The sequence below is a fragment of the Neolamprologus multifasciatus genome, chromosome 23 (assembly GCF_963576455.1).
Source record: "Neolamprologus multifasciatus chromosome 23, fNeoMul1.2, whole genome shotgun sequence".
Lineage (NCBI taxonomy): Eukaryota > Metazoa > Chordata > Actinopteri > Cichliformes > Cichlidae > Neolamprologus > Neolamprologus multifasciatus.
In genome coordinates this window covers 20,149,740-20,170,090 of record NC_140460.1, presented here as the reverse complement: position 1 = coordinate 20,170,090, position 20,351 = coordinate 20,149,740, and the positions used below count along the sequence as shown (strand labels likewise).

Here is a 20,351-nt window from a genome sequence, read left to right as displayed (position 1 = left end):
TTGTCACATGTCGTGAATGAAGTTCGGCAGAGAATCAAAGGAAGTCGAGATTTCCTCACTTCCTCTCTGTGCTTCATTCAGGGAAGTGGTGTCTGTTACCATGATAATAAACTACAATTGCCGTGACAACCGCAATGTTTCACCACAACAAGTTTCAGTGAGCGACCGCAGAGTCACGACAGAGTTTTATTGACACGCTGGCCGAGTTTATTAGAGCAGAATCTGACACAGGAGCAGAAAGTGGAGCTTTATTGACCAATAAAATGATAAAGACATTAAAACAGCTCAGCAGCCTCTGTTTACATAAATCAACCACTTTTTGAATGGACCCTGGCAGAGTGACCTGAGATCTGTGCTGATAAACAGACTCTGATGAAAGATCAGTCAGCTGAAAGCTGGACAGCAGGTGGTAGCAGTGAGCTGCGGTGCGTTCGGTATGGGAGGAATGCTGGGAATTTTGTGTGTGTGTGTGTTTGGGTGGATGTGTGTGGGCACAGAATGTGTAGATACTGAGAGTTTAACAGACACCCAGAAATCAAAGGTTCAAGTCCTCAAGTAATCTTATATTTCTGGTATTTAAAGTATTTTATTACTGAAAAATATGTCACTATACTCAAAGAAAGCACGTTTTAGTTTTGCTGTACTTAACAGATTTGGGATATTTTCCTACAGGGATACTTTAATAAAGATCTAAGGGTTATTTTGATTTGCTAATCAATTAATGTTGGGCTCTATAAACACCAACAATAATCCAGCAAGACCTGATTAGATGTCTTGTTTTGTCCCATATCCAAAATGCTTTAATTCTCAATTTCTTTTGTGTAATACTAATAAAAACGTAAACATTTCATATCTGAAAACCTGTAAAGATAAAAGTTTGATGAATTGTTTTTGCTTATATTTATGTTTAATTGTGTCAGGGTTCCTGTACAAAAGACTTATGGGCAAAAGGGCATTTGTTGTTTTTAAATAAAAGGGAAGTAGGACTTTCCCTGTTACTTTGTCAGACATTGCAGTGCAAATCTGAAAATAAGGTGGCCTGGATGCTTAGACCAGATGTACCAAATGTGAGTGCAGTGCTTATGAAGCATGGTAAATTTTGTACAGACAGTTTTTCAAACATTGAATGGGAATCAGTTCAGTGCAATCCTAAACAATGGTCCAGACCTCTGAAAATGTCCATGTTTGAATGCAAAGTTCCAGTGGGTTAGCCTACCCCGAACACATGCTGTCAAGGACCTGTTTACTTTAATGTTCAGCTGGAGAAACAAACCAGTCCCTAATTAATAGTTGTCTTTGTTCAGTCGTTGCTTTTATGAAGTTGGTTTTACATTTTCACTCCTAGAATCTACACCGAGCTTTGGGGATCCTAAAGTTTAAAGAAAAGAAAAAGTTAAAATGTGCATTAAATAATCCTGCAATATTTTTCTAGTAGTTTTCTTATAATGCTCATGGATCAACTTTTCAGGGCACATAGGGTAAATTCATGTATGAATACTTTGATGTTTAGGTCATTGGTGTTGTGATCTTTTGAAACTTCTGAGCAGAATTTTGTGAAATTTGGTGGAAAGGTGGAGGAAGATCCCATTAAAGAGATTGGATTCTTTAAATTTGCAACATAGTTCTCTGCCTTTTGTAAATTATCCCTGTGTACTTATTAGTATTTTATGTGTATGTATTTTTGTAACTCTTTCCACACAAGAGTAAAAAATACTAACTGTGAAGAGCCCTGTGTGTATTTGATGTCTGCAGGGAAACTATCTGACTGTCTAATTATGTAAAAATGTTGTCACCAGGCAGAAATGTTGCCCTAAAAGTTGCTGAATTAATCAACTGTTCTGCTGCTGCTGTTAATCTGACTGGATCACGGTTTTCTGATGCATGGTGCTCTGTGATTGGTGGGAACCAATTAGCTGCCTGTGATCCCTGTCACTAACACACACAAACACACACACACACACGGGACTATTCACAGGCTCTGAATAATTAATGGATCCCCCTCTCTACTTTCTAATGATGCCTCTAGGGCATTTATTACATGTATGTGCACGTGTGCATGTTATGTATGTGCCTCATGATGCACAGCACACACTCACACGCACACTCTTCCTGTGTGACATTTTCTCAGAGAATCCTGAGCACGTCTCCAGAGTCTCTGCTGAATTTCTGCAGCACACACTCGCGGCGTGATGAAGAAATTATCCCCTCTCTTATAACTTATCAGATCAATCAGGAGTTAAATGTCGTTAAGTGTTTGAAAGGGGCAACAATCAACAGAAACAACTTTTTCACTGTTTAAATAGTTCAGCTTTCTAATTGTAGCCTTACTTTCAGTCTCAAAACCTTTAACTTACATTTCAAATATCGGACTTCCCACTTTAAATTTTTCCTTTTTTAACATTTCAACATTTTCAAGTCAAAATATTTAAACCTTTACCTCGTGAAAAGTGAGGGCATTTCTTTTATGATATTTAAGCTTTTTCCCCAAAATAATTACATTTTTCTCTCCGAAATGTTTTGATGTTCATGTAAATATGTCATCATTGATAAAAATAAAACACTTTTGATGGATTGGACATGGATTTCTGCAGGCTCTTAACTCAAACCAGTTCTTCATTCCCATCCCAAACCTCAACATAAAGAAAGAAACCACCAAATCTTATTCTTTGGGAACTTTTTCACATTTTACCTTAAAAAAGAATATCAAAATAATTGCAAGATTGTCAATTAGCAGGACTCAGCATTTCATGTAGAGACATCTGGTGATATTTTATTATATTTTATTGGTTTTTGTATTCATTTGTCATTCATGTCTTTAATCTAAGAAAATGATTCAGAGGACATCACTTTGGTTCTTTTTTGTCATTTTGAGTTATTGTTGTGGACCAACGGATCATCAATAAATAGTGGTTACAGCTTTTCTTAATAGCTGAAGATATTTTCCACTTCTTATGCCAGTTTCCACCTGCTCCTCTTTATCTGGGATTAGTGCTGTTATCATTTCACCCCCAGCTGCCCCCTTCTCCTCCTCCTCGCCGCCCTCTTTCCTGGTCTGCCTCCTCCTCCTCCTACTCTTTGCTTCCTGGCCATGAACCAATCACCGGCCTCGTTGTAATGCAGCATAACTTCAGACCAGTGTCTGGTCGAGCAGCTATTGTAACCAGATTAAAACACATTATGTGCAGTAGCTTGTGTGCACTCAAACCTCTTGTGGGATTATTGGACATCAGCTGTTTGCAGCCCCTGATCACTCCCTCACACTTACACACACTTGAAGGTGTGTGTTTCAGTTGTGATTTTTAGTTGTTTTCAGATATTCGTGAATTCATAATCAGCTGGGCTCCATCTGTGCTGCAGCAGCATCCCGTTTCGCTGCCAGTTTTATGCCGTTTATTGTTTTGTTGTTCCTTAAACATCTGCTGGTCATATCGGATGCATTTTTCTCATTGTTTTCCGTCTCTTTAATGTTCATTTTGCTCTTTTGTTTATAAGAAGTTGGAAAATCCCTCAAAAACAAACCATAATTAAGCCAGTTTTTCTTCTTTTTTTTAAAATTGTGAGTTATTTTTTAAGTTTTAAAATACTGTTAAACCAAAGTATTGGTCTGTCGTTATTCTATAGCCTCTTGTCAAAACAAAAAAAGGCTATATTTTAACTTAAAGGTGATTAAGTAGTCAATTTCACCCCATTTTGTAAATTCAGATTAATGAATTTTACAGCACTTTCTGTTATTATAATGTTCCTTATTGTCGTCTTTGTATCCCACCAAAGTTGGAGCTTAACATGGACTTCACCAAACATATTGTTAAGTCCAGTTTTGAACCTTCTGTAGCTTTATAGCCACCACCATTTTTCCTTTGTGGAGCCACAAGTGATCATATATGTGTAGGACTGAATTGTCACGTAACTTAAACTAGCCTATTTAGGATGCTGCATCCGGAGCACAGACTTATTGGACTGTCTGTTAGTATAATTAACCGCACAATAAGCCAAATTACTTGTCAGACAACTGGATTCAAAAGTGCTCCAGAAAGGACAGACCAAACATACACTTTGACGTTACGCTGATGACATGATTCAGCTTATTACCAAATCCCACAAATCGGTTCAAACGTGGTCCAGGTCTATTTCTGTAAGTCAAGGAGGCCACGCCCCTAACAATAGAAACTGTTAACCTTAATACAGTTATAAAACCCTTCACTCTCTATATAGTTGTTATGAAGGGGAAAATTTGAAAGTTTGTTGGACATTTTAATTTCTGCGGGGACACACTCACCATTGGAGCCAGTCTCTAGTGGACATTAGAGGAACTGCAGTTTTTGTCTTTTTAATGAGAAAGCGTTTATGAGTAAAAGCACAGGGATAAAGAATGCTCGTGTATACGATTTGACGTCAAAGACCACCGTAGCTTTTTAATGGTTTGAGGTTGGTAACCACATGATCCTCATGTCTCTTGGAGAGAAGCTGCCCTATGTGTCTGCACATGCTCAGTGAGCAAACACACACACACACCCTTCAGGTGCCAAGCCAGCCGTGCATCGCCCGGCCCCCTCCCATCCCCTCTCATTGCCCCTCCATTTGCATCTCCATGGCAACAGACTGGGCGTCTGGAGCGTGGGGTGGGGCAGGTTTCTCTTCCCTCTCCTTATCTCCACATTCACTCATCTCCATTTTTGATTTGCATAAATCTGGTCAAGGTCACCTGTGCGATGGGAGTCTATGTGTGTTTGGTTTCCTAATGATGTGGGAACCAAAGAAAGGAAATCCCCACACATCATTAAAGCCGAGAGGGCAGGGTCTACACACAAGTGCCTGATAATGTCATACATCATATTTAAAAGCATTTAGTGTTCAGAATCATTTTGTTTCAGAGTCAAAACGGTTTCCTGTCAGCTGGGGACGCCCCTGTTTCTTTGTAGTGAGGTTGTATCAGAATCTGAGCCACTGTCTGTGTGTTATGTGCAGTAGGTGGCACTAGAGTAAGCCTCCAAGGAGCACTGGTCTGGCATCAATAAAAAAAATCAACATGGCTTAAGTGGATGTTCTATTTTGATCATTTTCACCAATTTCTTTGCTCTTTCTGACAAGAAAGTGAAGCCGCTCCTCTCCACCAGACTCCATTCACAAAAACAGGAATTTTACCTCACAACAGAATTTGTTTGCCTACTTTTGCCTTGATTGTTTAGTTGGTTAAATTGTATAAACTTGGGGTTATAAGGAGTTAGTTTGGATCTGAATAAATGGGTCAAAAACAAAAATCACACAGCAGCTCCTGTTTTCTGTGAGGAAAAATCAGTTTTTGTGAATGAAGTCTGGTAGGTATGAATAGCGTAATTTTTTTTTTTTTTAATTCTCGTTGTGTTATTTGTGTGAACTTGTGTGTACCTTAGCATGTACCTCCATAGTTGTTCTTATTATTCAAACCTATTGTTATTATTAACATTCAAACTTAATGAAAGAAAACTGAAATCTGCAACACAACACGCTGACCTGATTTATTTCTCCAGATGTCTCCACATGTGCAAAGCTTCATTGTAATTTGTCTGACTAATGCAGTTTATCCCTGTTTGCAGACGCATGTTGTGACTGTTTCTCTTCTCCTCTCTCTCCTCATGTCCTCCTGATGTTGGTTCACCTGTCCACCTCCTCCAATCACAGGTAAGAGAAGTAACACTGCGTTTAGTTGTTGGTCGCCTCTGTAGCCTAAAACAGGACAATGTCTCCTTTATTTGCTGTTTGACCTTTGACTTCTGGGCTTTTGAGTCATTAGATTTTAGCTGTTGAAGCTGAGTTAGCTTCTTTAAGTGAAGCATGTTTATGAGTGTGCAGATGTGCAGCACCTCCTTTTTCTCCTCCTTCCTCCTACCAGAGGGGGACACTCCCTGCCTGCTCCCCCCTTTCTCTCCCTCCTCCGCCCCCCTCTGCTAACTGACCCATTTTCCCCCGTCTCCAGGGGTTGAGGGAGAACGTGAGGCAGTAGGTGGAAGGGAGGGTGTTGTACCTCCCACTGCTCCCTAAGTCTTTGATGCAGAAGAAAAACCCTGAACTCCTGCCGGATGAGGAAGATGAGCGTGTGTGTGTGTGTGTGTGTTTGTGTTTGTGTGTGTGTGTGTGTGTGTGTGTGTGTGTGCGTGTGTGTCATGTTTGATTAGAGTGCTCCCCGCTGGGTGTTTGCTAAACTTGATTGTCACAGGAGCTCGTCTTTAACCTGTTGTCAGGAAGTGTAAAACTAATGTTCTTGTACTGGCTTTTTCACACAAATACAAATACACCAGTGATTTTCCCCATCATTGCAGACCTGATAGTTTGCGTTAAAGGTATAGTCAAATATATTTTACGGTTATTTAACAGGAAGAAAAAAAGGATACTGTACTCAGTGGTAACAACAGCAGCCTTACTGACAGAAAAGTTCAGGATGTCCTCACTAACGTGACTAATGGCTGTCATTAGTCAGATGATCTTCTCTGACTAATTGACCTGTGTCAGACTTCTTTTACAAAGTTGTACTCCCTCTTTCAGACTAAATACAGGTGGAGGCTCTTCACCCAGTATTGACAGCTGAGGTAAACAGCAGGCTTACAGCCTTCTACTGAGAAGGGAAAAGTTATGGTGTACAGTCTAAATTTAATGTTTTGGGGTGATGTTTTGTCCCACAACGACAGTAAGAGTAAGTAAACAAAACTGCAAGCGATCGTCTACAGACTGTAACTTTAACAGGTCTCCATCCGACTGGAACCTATGTGTACCTACAAACTCCTAGTTATTATTATTGTTATTATTGCTATAAAGAATACTCAAGAGTTATTGTTGAAAACTTTTGACACTGTGCCTATTTTTGTTCAAATTTTCACTCTGTAGGTTTTGGGGGGCTGAAGGCACCCTGGTGTAAATTAAATTCTACGTACAGGAACTTTGGGGGCGGGCCAAGCAGCTCTGAATATTAGTTGTGAGTGTTCAAAGATGTTCATCAGCCTTTTATGAATGCGAGATGTTTCCTTGGTGACAAAAATAGAATGACGGAAATATTAAAACTGATTGAATGCAGGTTTAATTTAAACAGCTATGTTATTGATTTTTATTCATGGTAAACAGTTTTTATACGCCGCCTCTGCTTCATCAGCTCTTCTCTGACAGTTTAAAATGATTTGTCAAGCTGAAATCCTCCACCACAGTTCAACATATATTTGCAGTTTGATGAGATCTGTCTAGCGTTGCGTATCGAGTAAACGTCTCCGGCTGTTTCGGTCATTTTAACACATTTTAAGGGCAGAGCAGTTAATCCCAGAAACGCCCGACTCGACTTGATATACAGAGGTGTGTGTTTCTCCCTCGTGGTGGTGCGGCGTGTCAGACACGCTTTGGCAGTGTCTGCAGAGCTGCATACATATTCCATGTGATGCAGCCAGAGCGTGCCGACACAGCAGATGGATGCTGGGATGGTCAGTCAGCAGATATACACCACCTCTCTCTCTCTCTCTTAGTTTACCTCTGAGCTCGCCTGATGTTCCTGATGTATTGATCAGTATCAGTGCTTTAAAATGAGTCTTGTTTTATAACTTTATGATTTATGCATCTGTACTCATGTAACGCTCGCTGAGACCCAAAGTGACTGAAGTGACTGGCCTGTAAACAGATCAGTCTCTTCATAGTACATTCAAATGACTGCTATTAGTTATAAAGTATATTATTAAGACTTCTTCACACTAGACTCTAGTGTGTTTATGTAAAACCCATAAAATAAATGGCCTTATTTTGCATCTGTGGGTGTTTATGTCATTTCAGAATCAAGAGCTGGAAATATGATCCACAGAAAGATTAATTCAAACCTTTTCAGTGTTGCTTAATCGTCTCTATTAAAGGGTGTCTGCATGCATTTAGAATTGAAACATCTAAATATAAGTAAATCTAAAACTAATATATCTTGAAAGGACACCGGCAGGGTTTAGCTTTGGCCTTTATTAAACTGTAAATAGTTGCAGGATATCAGTGAGTAGTATTTTCCCAATAATCATGAGGGCAGTTGCTCAAAATCCCTTTTTAGAGAGCGAGTTTGGACGGATTACATCGGCACTCACTGTATCTCCAAAGGCCTCAGAGAAAACTAAACATGTGTTGAGTCTATATTAAAGATAACCTATAGCTGTCAGCCTGTTTCTAAGCCACTAAAATAAAGAAGATAAAGTGAAATTTGCCTTGAAGAAAGAGGCTTGTTTCCCCAATGTTGCTCCCAAACCATAAGGAAGATGTGAATTCAAGATCTGTTGAAAACCCAGGAAAAAGACGCGTGTATAGTATCTTAGGAGCAGTAAAGTGTTTCTGAAGAGGTGATTTCTATTCATTCAAGGCTTCAAATGTTATTTTAAGGCTTTTCCTTTGCCTTAAATGCAGCAGCAGAGCTGTTTCCAGACACTTCTTGGTAATCCCATTTAACAGCCATGTCTCCATCTTTTCCTCAATCGGTTTTCAGTCTCCACCTGCCGGCTGCAGTTGACCCCCGGTTAATCCCGCTGTGCTCGCAGATCACCATTTCAAATATCCAGCTGCTTTGTGTCTCCTTCTATAAACCTCGCCGCAGTGACCCTCTCTGATGTGGCGGTGTTTGTCCACGCTCTTGCCGGGGTTGGGTGCTGCAGGGCCCGATAAGGGTAGTGGCGGCGGCGGGGTCCCCAGAGAGCCAAGGACAGATTAAAGCTCTGCAGACCTCTGCGGACGCTCAGATTCCAACTTTACTGCAAACAGCCTGCACCAGGAAGCTTAAACTCACAGGAAAATGAGAAATAACCTTCCTGAAAGTGCGCCGGCTATAAATCCCTCTCACTGGTATCTGTCAGAGGTCAGGACCCCACATGGGGTCACCAGATAAATCTGGGAGGTCATGAGATGATTAACGAGAGGAAAGAGAAAACAAATCCTCACACACACAAAAACTAACAGCTCATTTTGGAGGACGTCGAGATAAAGCAGCCTCTTACCGCAGACAGCTCTGATCGAGCTGATCGAATGGAATTAACACAGCGCTGACTTTGATGAGACCATGTCATTTTCCTGACCAAAAACACCCACCATCTAAGTGCCCTTGAGCACTCTTTTACCTGCAGAGGGTAGAAAAAAGACATAATTTCAGTCTTTGTTTGCTTTCTGCTGCAGATTTTACCTTTTAAGAGGGAGGGCACCCTCACAGGGAGAGCGCCTCACTATGTTTGTACCAGTTATTTAGCCAGCAACCTAAAGCCTTCAAAAGCTATTAACCTATTAAGTCTTAGAAGCTCACGTTAGTGTTCTAGGGTTAGAAAAAGATATATTATGGAAGAAAAACTGGTGAGTTAGGTTTGGGTTAAAATGCATCGGTTGCCATGTCTTTTAAAGGTTGGTTGCCATGAGGACCCTCCAAAGACGTTATATTCTGCGCACAAAATATCTGAATATGTAGATTAAGGTTGTGAAGCATCAGTCTAAATGGAGAAGCTCAATTCTGCTGCTTGTATCCACGACCTGATGGGTGAGGGAAGGATGGTAGATCGACCAACAAGTTGACAGATTCAGCTCCATCTTCACCACAACAGATTACTACACTAATATACTTACTGTTGAAATACACTACTTACACATTTGTGCTCATGGACCCAAAAAACGTGACGTTTTGTGTCCATGAACTGAAGCTCTCGTGTCCAGACCAAGGTCTGACCTCATGGTTGCCCGATTGGACGAATAAATTGATTGCAGGTGTTGAGCTGAGCCGTACACAGACTCCAGAACACAGACTGTCCCTCAGGACAGGTCGCTGTTTTTTTTTCCGGTTTGAGAACCAAACCTTCAGAAACACAAGGACTCGCTGGTTGTTGGACTGATGGAGGTGCTGACCATCTTGACCCACATGTCCATTGCAACAGGTTAACAGATTAGTCTGTGTCGTGATGTTTGTGGCGGTGTGGCATCCAACTTCCGCCTGCTCTGTGACAAACATGCAGAAGACGGTTTTCATGTCTCCACCTGCCGTGACAGACTCCCCCGCCGGAGTCAGGAGCTGCATTGGTGGCTGTGACATCACTTGAGTTATCTCACGTCTGAGTCCGAGGCTGCTGCGGGATGAAAGGCTGCGAGGTGTGTTTGATGTCACGGAGGTGCAGCGTGCGTTGGCGTGTAATTTGCCATCTCGGCGTGGAGTTTGCTTCCACTTGCCCCCTCCTCACCTTGATGCACGATGTTTCTAGCTTCGTGTGACAACGGCAGCCTTTACCCATCTCCGACCAGCTGTTTCCACCTGTGCTCGAGTGGCGGCGACCCTCTCCGTCCGTCTGTCGTCAGGTGGAGGTGCGTTTGATGTTCGGTGTCTCGTTGGGGGGGGGCACATTAACCAACTTTATGTGCTTCCCAACCAAAAAGTGGAAGGAGAAAGTTGCCCTCAGCTGCTCGTCTAATCTTGATTAATCCCACTAATCATCCACCCAGCGTCAGAGGCCGAGGCCTGACGGTGAGGAAGAGGAGGGTGAGTTAATCCTCCCCCGCACTCCTCCTCCTCGGAGATGAAGGGAGGCACTTCAGAGATGAGAAGTCGTGATGAAAGAAAGCGCTGAGATAACAAGTTTCCACTCAGGATTTCGCTTTAATTTAGAAACTGATCAAAGAGGCGCAGGTCACGTGACAAACAGCAACCGCAGACCCACTTCTCACTTCCACCTTAAATATTTCAAAGTTGGAGCGGTGATGAAGCTGCACATGCTCATAGTGACGCTGGGTCTAAACACAAGAGGACCCCCCTAAACACAGCATATGTGTAATCTTTGCTGTGGGGTACCTGAAGGTTTAACAATGTTTTTAAGGTGGATTTATTCTTTCAATCTGCTCTTTAACAGCCCAGAAGCCCGCAGCTTCATATTGTTCCAGTGTGCAGATCTAAGGAAGCCACTTTTCCATCATATTTCGTTTCCTCATAACTTCATAGGTTGGGGAGATATCCAGCCTAAAGGCAGAATCACTTCCTCAACTTCACTAAGGCTGAACTCCTTAGTGTGTTATTACTGCGATCATCAACATGAGCCCGGTGTTTCAGAGACTGTAAAACAGGAGGGAGAAACTCAGATCTATGTTGGAATTTAGTAGTTCCTCTGGAGATGGAGACCTCTTTCAGACTTTTCAGTTTCTGCGTCTTTATTTTTATGTTTCTTGCTTACTGTTTTGGATTAAATCAGTGCACACTCAGGTTCAGTTAAACATCACTTAAATGTTTGTGTGTGTTCCACCGTCAGAAGCTCCTCAGCTCCTCAGCTCCTCAGCTCCTCAGCTCCTCTTTCTGCTGCTTCTTCCACCTCAAATTTGATTTTGTGCCCCTCTGGGTGCAGCTTTTGCCTCCATGGCTGCCCGCGAGGCTTCAAAGAGCTTGACAGACAGAGAGGAGAAAGAGGAGGCTCCACCCCTGCTTTAGAGGAGGCGGTGCAGATGGTAAAACCAGAGCTGGAGTTTGCTCTCGCGTGACCCCGCTACTGCCCTGCTGACTTACATGTAGATCAGAGCAGGAAGTAAAGCCACAGCTTAGGGTCATCAGGTCCTCAGCATTTATTTTAGGAAAGTTTCCAGCCTGCTGCAGGGAGAACTTGACAGAAACCTGCTCCAGAATATAAAATCCATGCTTCAGTATCCAAAGTATGGAAGACTGAAACTGCCAGAAAAGGGAAAAAAATTATCAAAATAATAATAAATAATAATATTGCTTAATAAAAATAGATAATTAAAAAACAAAATAATTGCAAGTGTATATATATTATATATGTATATGTATGTATATGTATATATGTGTGTATATGTATATATTAGGGGTGCAACGATATTCGTATCAATATTGAACCGTTTGATACAGTGCTTTCGGTTCTGTACGCATATGTATTGAACAATACAAAATTTTTAATTTATTTTATCAACTTTTCTTCTGACGGTGCTGTCTGTGTTGAGCGTTCAGTGGATCTGCACTCGACAGTGCAGCCTAGGCGGAGTAGTCGAACGCAGATTCACTGAGCGCAGGGCAAGCTAGCGAGACAGAAGTTAAGCTCTCCTTGCAACATGGCAAATTGAACCTCCCCCACGCTAATTCAAATGTGGCGTTTGGAACTATTTTGGTTTTCATGTGACGTATGACCCTGAAGGTAAGCGCGCCATGGACAAAAGTAAAACAGTATGTCGGATGTACCACGCAATGCTCAATTACATGGGTGGGAACTAGTGCGTTAGCGCAGTTAGCTCGTTAATGTGTTGGCCGTCCAGCCCCACGCACGGGGCGATCCGCGGTAGCTCATTAATGAAGATTTGCCGTGTTGTGGCGTTAATGTCATTTCAGATTAACGCTGACAGCAGTAGTGGGAACACAACGAATATGACTGCACATTTACACCGACATCATCCTAGTGCAAAGACATGTGGAAGCAGACAAAATCAACAAGCACGCATGCTACAAACTTTACCCGAGTCATTTAGACAGCCGTTAGCACATGATTCTCCTTATGGGGACCTGATATGTTTAATATGCTGCTGAGAATATAGCCCAGAAGAAGCGTATAGTATAGCTTTTATTTTGGAAAGAGCCATTTCTCTGTAATAAACTCTCTTTTCCACAGATGAGTGATTTCTCGATCAGATAGATTTATTACTTTATCCCTTTGTTGTTTTAGCAACATTAAATTTAAAAACTGTACTTTTGAGTTAAAATATATATTTATAATTTTAATAAATGACAAATTAAAAAGGCATGAACTTTTTTTTGTATCGAAAAAATATCGAACCGTGACACCAAAGTATCGAACCGAACTGAACCGAACTGAATTTTGTGTATCGTTGCACCCCTAATATATATGTATATATATATATATATATATATTCATTAACACGTTTATTTTTTATTTTAGTACTTTTGGTCCTTCATAAGAAAATCTTAATGCCATCCTGTTTGTTTTTCATATTGCAGGACAAAAGAATTGTATTACAAAAATAGAGATAAACAAGCTTCAAATGACAAACCAATAAAATAAACACATAAGTAAAATAGTGAATAAGTGAATTAACGCCTAAAATGTCAATTAGTATATTTTTTATGAATAAGCTGTTGCATATATATATTTTATTACTTCATTCTTTCTTTCTAATTTGGGATTTTCAGTCCTCCTTAAATGTGTCTGAATGAGTGAATAAATAAACTGTTTGCACTTAGTTTTTCTTTAAATTGGAATTTAATTTAATTAAAATTTTTTGGGTTTGTTTTTATTTTGGCAGCTTCAGGCCTCCATACATTTTAGCCATAGTAAGGAGAAAGTCGTCCTTCTCTGTGTTGGTACCGCTAACAGAGCCTCTAAAATAGCCCAGGCTCTGCTGTAAGAGTAAATAATAAACACGTGGTTTAACACTCCGGCTCCTGTGAGGTCTCCGCACCGTGTTTCCCCATCATCCTTTGCTGCCGCTGGCCGGTGTTGAGTGTGTGTCTGTGTGTGTGGAGCGGAGATCGCTCAGAGTGCAGCGGAGGACGGTGTGGTGGCTGTCCGGTCCGGTGTTTACTGTCAGCGGGTTAAAGTGTGAGCGGAGGTCCGGGTCCGGATCTTCAGCTGGAAATTCAGCGGCATTTGGAGCACAAGTGAAGCGGGTTTGAGGAGCGAGAGGCCCGGTTGGCTGCTGCGCGGCGCTGCGCTGCGGGGGATGTGCGCACACAATGGGAGACGGTCCGGGACTCGAACAGCGTCTCCCCGCCCGGTTTGGTTTGTAAAGACACTGGAGCTGGAGCCGGGACTCAGCGTGGAGTGAGGACCTCCTCTGACCGGGCAGGACGCCTAAGACACCGGGAGGAGCTCAGCTGTGAGCCCCGTGGGAGCCGCGGTGGACGCGCCTGTGTGTCGTGAATCCCGCTGGGATGAACCCCGAGTGTCTCCTGCGTTCCAAACCGCTGTTTACACATCTGGATGAAGAGGAAAGCCTGGGTTTGGAGCTGGTTTATGGAGTTAATGCATGTTAGTTTACTGGATTTACCCGCAGACCCATCAGCAGCCTGCTGAGGTTAGTGCTCAGAGGATAAAACTAAAGGAGCAGTTCACAGTTTCTCTTTGAATCCGAATATTTTAAAGTAAAGGAGCAGTTCACAGTTTCTCACATGAGCTTTGAAGGAGGCGATGTACCTGCTGGACAGTAGCAGCTCTGAGAGGATGGAGAGAGGAGCTCCTCAGAGAAAGACTGTGTACCGGATCTCCCTCACGCTGGTGAAGAGGGAGAGCTTAGAGGATGAGGGCTCGGTGCCCCGGCGGGCAGAGAACCCAAAGGTGGGCGCCTTCAGGCGTGAGGGGTCGGCAGAGGTGCAGCGGGGAGGTCTGCTGGAGCAGCTGAAGGAGGTGGAGGACGAGTCGGAGGAGTTCTCTTCTTCCCACGGCTACATGCGGAACTTTAGGACGTTCAGCACGGGCCAGCTGGAGCTCGGCAGGCTGAAGATCTGCAGGAAGCAGCTGCTGCAGCGGGGTGCCAAGGCCACCAGTCCGCTGGCGGAGCCCAGGCAGGAGGACAGCGGCGAGCGGGAGGTGGAGGAAGCACCACAGGCGCTGGTGGAGAACGGTGGTGTTGGCGAGAAGAAGAAGAAGAAGCTCCTGAAGGCGAAGAGCGTGGAGGAGCAGAGCTTGGAGCCCGTGAGCGGTGTCGGGAAGCTGACCCACTCTAAAAGTAACGGGGCGCCGTCCATAGAAGGCCCCCCGGAGACTCCACCTCCTCTGAAGCGCCCACCCGGTCTGCTGCGCCGCAGCTTCAGCTTCAGGCACTGGAGCGGTGGTGAGCTGCTGCGCCTGCGGGCGCTCTCCAAAGACAAACACCACAGCAGCTCCGGCTGCATCGGTCAGGACACCGCAAAGAATGACGAGCCGGCTGTGCCGCTCCCCACAGCCCGCCTCCTCGACCCCACCAGAGAGAAGAGCAGGACACTGGAGGTCGGCGCCGTCCTCAACAAGACGGACTCCATGTCCGAGCTGAGCCGCTGGGAGAGGGCGCAAGGCAGCAAGAACCGCACACTGGACAACAGCGACCTGCTGCGGCTGGCGGAAGAGAAGGACGCTGTCGGGGCAGGAGGTGGAGGCTTCCTGCTGCGGGGAGGTGGGGGACGCTCCAGCGAGCGGCGCCTGGTTCGCTTCTTCAGCGGGATCTTCTCCAGGAGGGACGGTGCTTCCACATCCACGCCGGTGGGGAGCCCTAGCACCAACAGGTCGCTGCGCCGCAGCCGGAGGACGGCGCTGTCGCAGTCCAGCACAGAGAGCATGAACGGAGGAAGCGCTGACGGTAAACACGTGACCACAAGGGTTTGAGTGTGAAGTGTGTGTTTGTTTTAAACAGCAGGGTGGTGTTTGGTTGAGACTCTGCTGCTGTTTGTCTTTCATTACTCAGAGCTCAGCAAATTCAACATGAGACAGAGCGCCATCACCTCCATCCAAAGGATGGTGAGACAAAAGCCAATGAAGGGTTAAAAATGTCAGACAGGAAGTAGGAACAGGGAGCAGTTTGACTTTTATCTGCAGCATCCTCTTTCCATAGAGAGGGGACGAGTGGAAAACATGACAGATGAGAGGAAGTGCATTAGTTGTTGTTCTCACAGATGGATGTTTTCTCCATCAGCCTCTGTCCTCTGCAGAGGAACCTTAAAGGCTCCATAAATGAGTCCGTGCAGGACCACAAAGACTAAACACAGAAACAAACACATAAAGCAGAAATCATTTGTAGCTGTCTCGGCTGATGCAAGGTTTGTTTAGAGGCTTTTATTCTGAAGGAGCTCTGTTTTGTCCTGTTCTTAGGGTCTCTGTGACCTTTCCACAGGCGTTGGGTTCTGCAGGTCTCTCAGAGGTGGACTAACAGGTTTAGAGTCTGATCACACAGAGAAGGTGGGGGTGGGTGGATGGTTGTGGTGGTGCAGGGCATGGCTTCACATGTTTGAGATTCCTGAGGCGTTAACCCCCCCAACCCAGCGAGCTGCCAGATGACGGCGTCTGGCAGGTAAGCTGTTGTTTCTGCAGACAACCTGTTTGTCCTGAGAGAAGTCATGAAACTGGGGGCTAAAGTGTGGCTGTTCACACCTTCAGCAGTGTGGGAAAACCTTTCAAATTAAAATATCTAAAGGCAGCAGAACAATTAAATGCTGCTTTTCTCATTGTTCCCTCACATTTTGCAGATTAATCAAGAAAATATCTGTCAGCCCGATTTCTTACTTTGTTACTTTTTCTCTTTCATGTTCACACTGACCAAGAAAACCTCAGCAGGGAGGCCTTTATTTTGAAGTTCAACGTTCAACTTCTGTTTCTTTTGGTTTTTGAATGACTTGATTCTCTCTTCTGGCAGCGTGTTCAAAGGTTCACGCCTCCGCAAGACGAAGGCAAGCCAGGCTTTTAACTCCTAGTTTGAAGGCACAAAGCATCGCGTTTAAAATGCTGCGGCGCATTTTAACAACGGCTCCTCATCGCAGAGCGCACACACTCTTACGGCTTGTGTTTAACATGCTGCACGCGGCTTTCAGGCCAGCGTTCTGTCAGTTTTGAAGTTTAAAAAAAGGGCTCAGTTTTCCTATCAGAAACACCGGCGCGCTCTGGTGCTCATATTGGTTGTTTAGCATGCCGTGCTACACAGTAATATCAACAATTTAATTTTATTTATATAGCACCAAATCACAACAACAGTTGCCTCAAGGCACTTTATATTGTAGGTAAAGACCATTCAATAATAACGGAGAAAACTCCAACAATCATATAACCACTTGTGAGTAAGTGCTTTGGCAACTGTAGGAAGGAAAAAACTCCCTTTTAACAGGAAGAAACCTCCAGCAGAAGCAGCCTCAGGGAGTGGCTGGATGATGATGATGATGATGATGATACTAATAATAATAACCAGGAACGGCGCATTTAAAGAAAATAATCCGTGTTGTTTAATTTGGCTAGACTCTTAGGTCTAAATGAACTTCTAGCATCGACATACATGCTTGTCGTTGGGTGTTTGGCTTCATTAGCTCCACATTAATCATAATAACCAGAAATGCTGTAAATGATTTAGAAAATGTTGTTGGGCTCTGCGCTCTTTTGGTCCATGTTTCGGTCTGTTTTGAGGTATGAAATGTGGTGTAATGTTGACTTCACAAGCTCATGTTACCTTTTTTTAAGATTCCATGTTCTCCGTAGTAATAATTTTAATAAGAATAATAACTGTAATTAGTGTTTAATAGTTAGGAAATAATGTGTTTGGACGCTGTGAGCGACAGCTTCCTCGTCTTCCACTTTAATCTCTGTCGATCAGTTTTGCTTGTCATTTGACTCGACACCTGTATGCTCTTACTTCATCCTGCTGCTGCGTCCTGATTGGGTGATTTCAGAGCACCTACTCATCAGTGTGTAGAGGGGAACTTTTTTATTTTGTATTGTATTTCTTTTTTTCTGTCCGAGGTGAGGGATTGTTGTCGGATAAAGACAGCCACTGACCTCGCTGTCTTAATGGACTCGACTGGTGTGTGTGTCTGTTGGGAGTAAATGTAGGGGAATGTGTGCGTGTGTTTGTGTGTGTGTTTGACCTACATCCGCAGCCATGCAGAAGTAATATGGGCTGTAAAAATGCACACACACAGTCTTGGATGCCAATTACTGCGTCTACGTTTGCATCAATTTATCTGCTTTTTCTCAAAGACTCTTCTTCTCTTTCCCAACACACACACACAGCAGCACACATACAGACACACACACACGACTGCACACATACAGACACACTCGTGATTCTTCAGCAGCTGAAGCTCCTCCAGATGAGTTGAGCTGTTTCTCAGTTATAGCTTTGATCCTCCTCTCTGCTTTGCCTCCATACATAAACCTCTCACACACACACACACACACACACACACACACACACACACACACACACACACACACACACACACACACTACAATGGGTATAATAGGGAGAAAATCCTATTAGAGGAAATGCTGCAGCAGGGAGCAGAGATGGAGGGATGATGGAGAGATGACTCTTCTCCTTCCTTACTTCCTTCTCCTCATTTCTCCTTTTATTTTTCTTTTTTCCTTGCTCATCTCCTTCTCTTTATTTGACATCATTTTCTGTTTCCTTCCTTAAAGTGTCACCTGTCCGCTATCCTAACTTTGCCTCGTTTGTTCTTCATTTCTTCTCTTTCTGTAACTCGACTTTTTCTCCTTTCCTACTTTTCCTTGCCTCGTTTTCTTTTCTTGTTTCCTTTTCTCCTTGCTAAATTTTCTCCTCCTTCATCCCTTCATTTCATCCTTCTTTTCTTTCTTCATTCCCTCACCTTTCCATCCTTCCTTGTTTCCTTCTGTCCTTGCTTGTTAGTCTTGTGTCCTCCTAATTTAATGTTTTCTTGTTTCCTTAACTCCTCCTTGAATCTTTTTCTTTTTTCTTCCTTTCCTTAACTCTTATTTCTTGTTTCCCTTTTATCAATCTTCCCTTCATTGGGTCCTTATTTCCTTCTCTTTTTGCTTTATGTTTTTCATTCCTTTATCCTTCCATTTGTCTTTCCTTGACTCCTTTTCCCACCTAGCTTTCTGTCTTCGTTTGCCCAGTTTTTCCTTTTTTCTTTTAATTTCTTTCCTCAACTTTTTTTTTCATGTCCTTTTTTCTCCATCCTCTGGTCTGCTTGTTTCCTTCTCACTGCCTAATTTCCTTCATCTGCTCCTCTTTTCTTTCTTCTATTTATTGTGTCCTTGCTTTATTTTCTTTCCTTGCTTCCTTCCTTATGTTCCTCTCCTTGATGAGTTTAGTGAACTCCAGACAGAAAGAAGATGTTAGATTTGATCTTGAAAGCTCCATTTACTTCATTTGTCCATGCTGAGGTCAGTTCGCAGGCCATTCAGTCTTTAAAGCTGGCTCAGTTTCTTCTCACTCAGGTCCAATAAAGACCATTATAGTCCATGATACAGCTACACAGAGCAGGTTTAATTTGAGTTTGTTCTGCAGAGCCGAGGAAGCAGAAGTGGGCCAGATGCTGTCCTGGTTCTGGGTCTCCGGCGGGGACTTTGGCTGTATCATTACTGCAGGCGGGTCAGGCCGGCGGAGTGTGGTGTGTTAAAATAACCGGACCCGAGTGTGACTTCAGGCCGTGGCCTGGAAACCATCAGCCTTCTTTATTTTTAACAGCACTCGCACCAGAGTCTGTGAGGAAAACTGTGCATTTAACAGACAGGACTCTCTGTGTTTCACAGCTGCAGGGACGAGCTCTTCCCTCTTTTCTCTGCAGTGTTTTTAAATAACTGCATAAGCATGTGACAGAGCTGTTCGCTCATTAAAGAGCTCGGAGACGCGTCGATGTTGTAACACCAGAGTTTTCACTGCTAACCTTCAGTGTTAGAGCAGCGACGCCTTGGCCTTTTGCCGCTCCCTCCTCGCTGGCAGCGTATTAGCTGGCTGCTGTGTCGCCTCAGTGCTGGAGGTTGTTCAGGGGTCAAAGAGCATGTGTGGGAGGTCAGTGTGTGTGCCTCCTCCTGCTTGTCCTCCTCCTCACTTCCTCTTCAGAGCCAAGTCGGCCTGTGTGGCGAGGCTTTGTGGCTTCTGTGAACAGAGCCGTGAAGCAGCACGGTCCACCTCTGTGCAATGAAAACCATTGATCAGAGCTGACAGCTGATCTGCTGTTCAAGTCATTGATCGTGTTAGTTTAAACCAGACGTGACCTGAAGGTCCTGCTGATGTTCACCACGTTTGCCTGGGTCAATATCAGCCTGGTCTTTTCCTCACTGAGCAATATGACCTATTAACTTATTATCGGCATGGGATCAGCAGATACCAAAAGCTGAGGTGTTAGAGATGGAAAAAGTTGGAGCTTTGCATCCCTAACTTAAGCATATAAAGCCTCAAATGGTCCTGGGCCCCGGTCACACTGCAGTCTTTATAAAATCTCAATTTATTTCTCACTAAATTTAATGTGGCCTTTGTCACTTTAATGGTCAATATAATAAACGTCTAGAGCCTAAATGGTTAATAAAAGATCAGTAACGGTTTTCAAATGGACCAAAATCCAAATGTCGTGGTGCTTGGTGTGTTCCTAATATTTTGGCTCTCTTGTATTTTAATAGATGATCATTTTGTGTTAGACTGCACACTCCTCAGGCTTCTTCATATCAGTTACTGGCTGGCTGAGCTTAGCTTGTTTGTGTCCTGTAGTCCACGACTGGCCCAGTGACGTTGGCGTGCCGGTTGGAGTCCCACCCCTCCCCTCCCTGCAGCTTACAGCTCTTACATAAGGCTCAAATCCATCCGAGGACGCTCGCTGTTATGCTCTGAATCACCCCTCTGATACGCAGCATCAGCAGCAGAGCGAGCCAAAGTTGAGATGCATCCGGGACGGCGGTAACGCC

At 43.7% G+C, this 20,351-nt stretch overlaps 1 protein-coding gene across 8 annotated transcripts in view; it reads left to right on the top strand.

Annotated features, from left to right (window-relative positions):
• The window catches only part of agap1 (ArfGAP with GTPase domain, ankyrin repeat and PH domain 1), a 186,048-nt gene that overhangs the window by 40,961 nt on the left and 124,736 nt on the right, over positions 1 to 20,351 (top strand). For 6 of the 8 annotated variants that reach the window (XM_085152092.1, XM_085152089.1, XM_085152091.1 and 3 more), the window contains exons 2-3: positions 5,659 to 11,241; positions 11,274 to 15,285. The exons of 1 other annotated variant lie outside the window; for it this stretch is intronic. In XM_085152092.1, coding sequence (XP_085008218.1) covers positions 14,142 to 15,285 — 1,144 coding nt within the window. In that variant the 5' untranslated portion in view covers positions 5,659 to 11,241; positions 11,274 to 14,141. Of the gene's footprint in view, positions 1 to 5,643; positions 11,242 to 11,273; positions 15,286 to 20,351 lie in introns of those variants that run through there. One more of the 8 variants, XM_085152086.1, reaches the window with a different exon arrangement.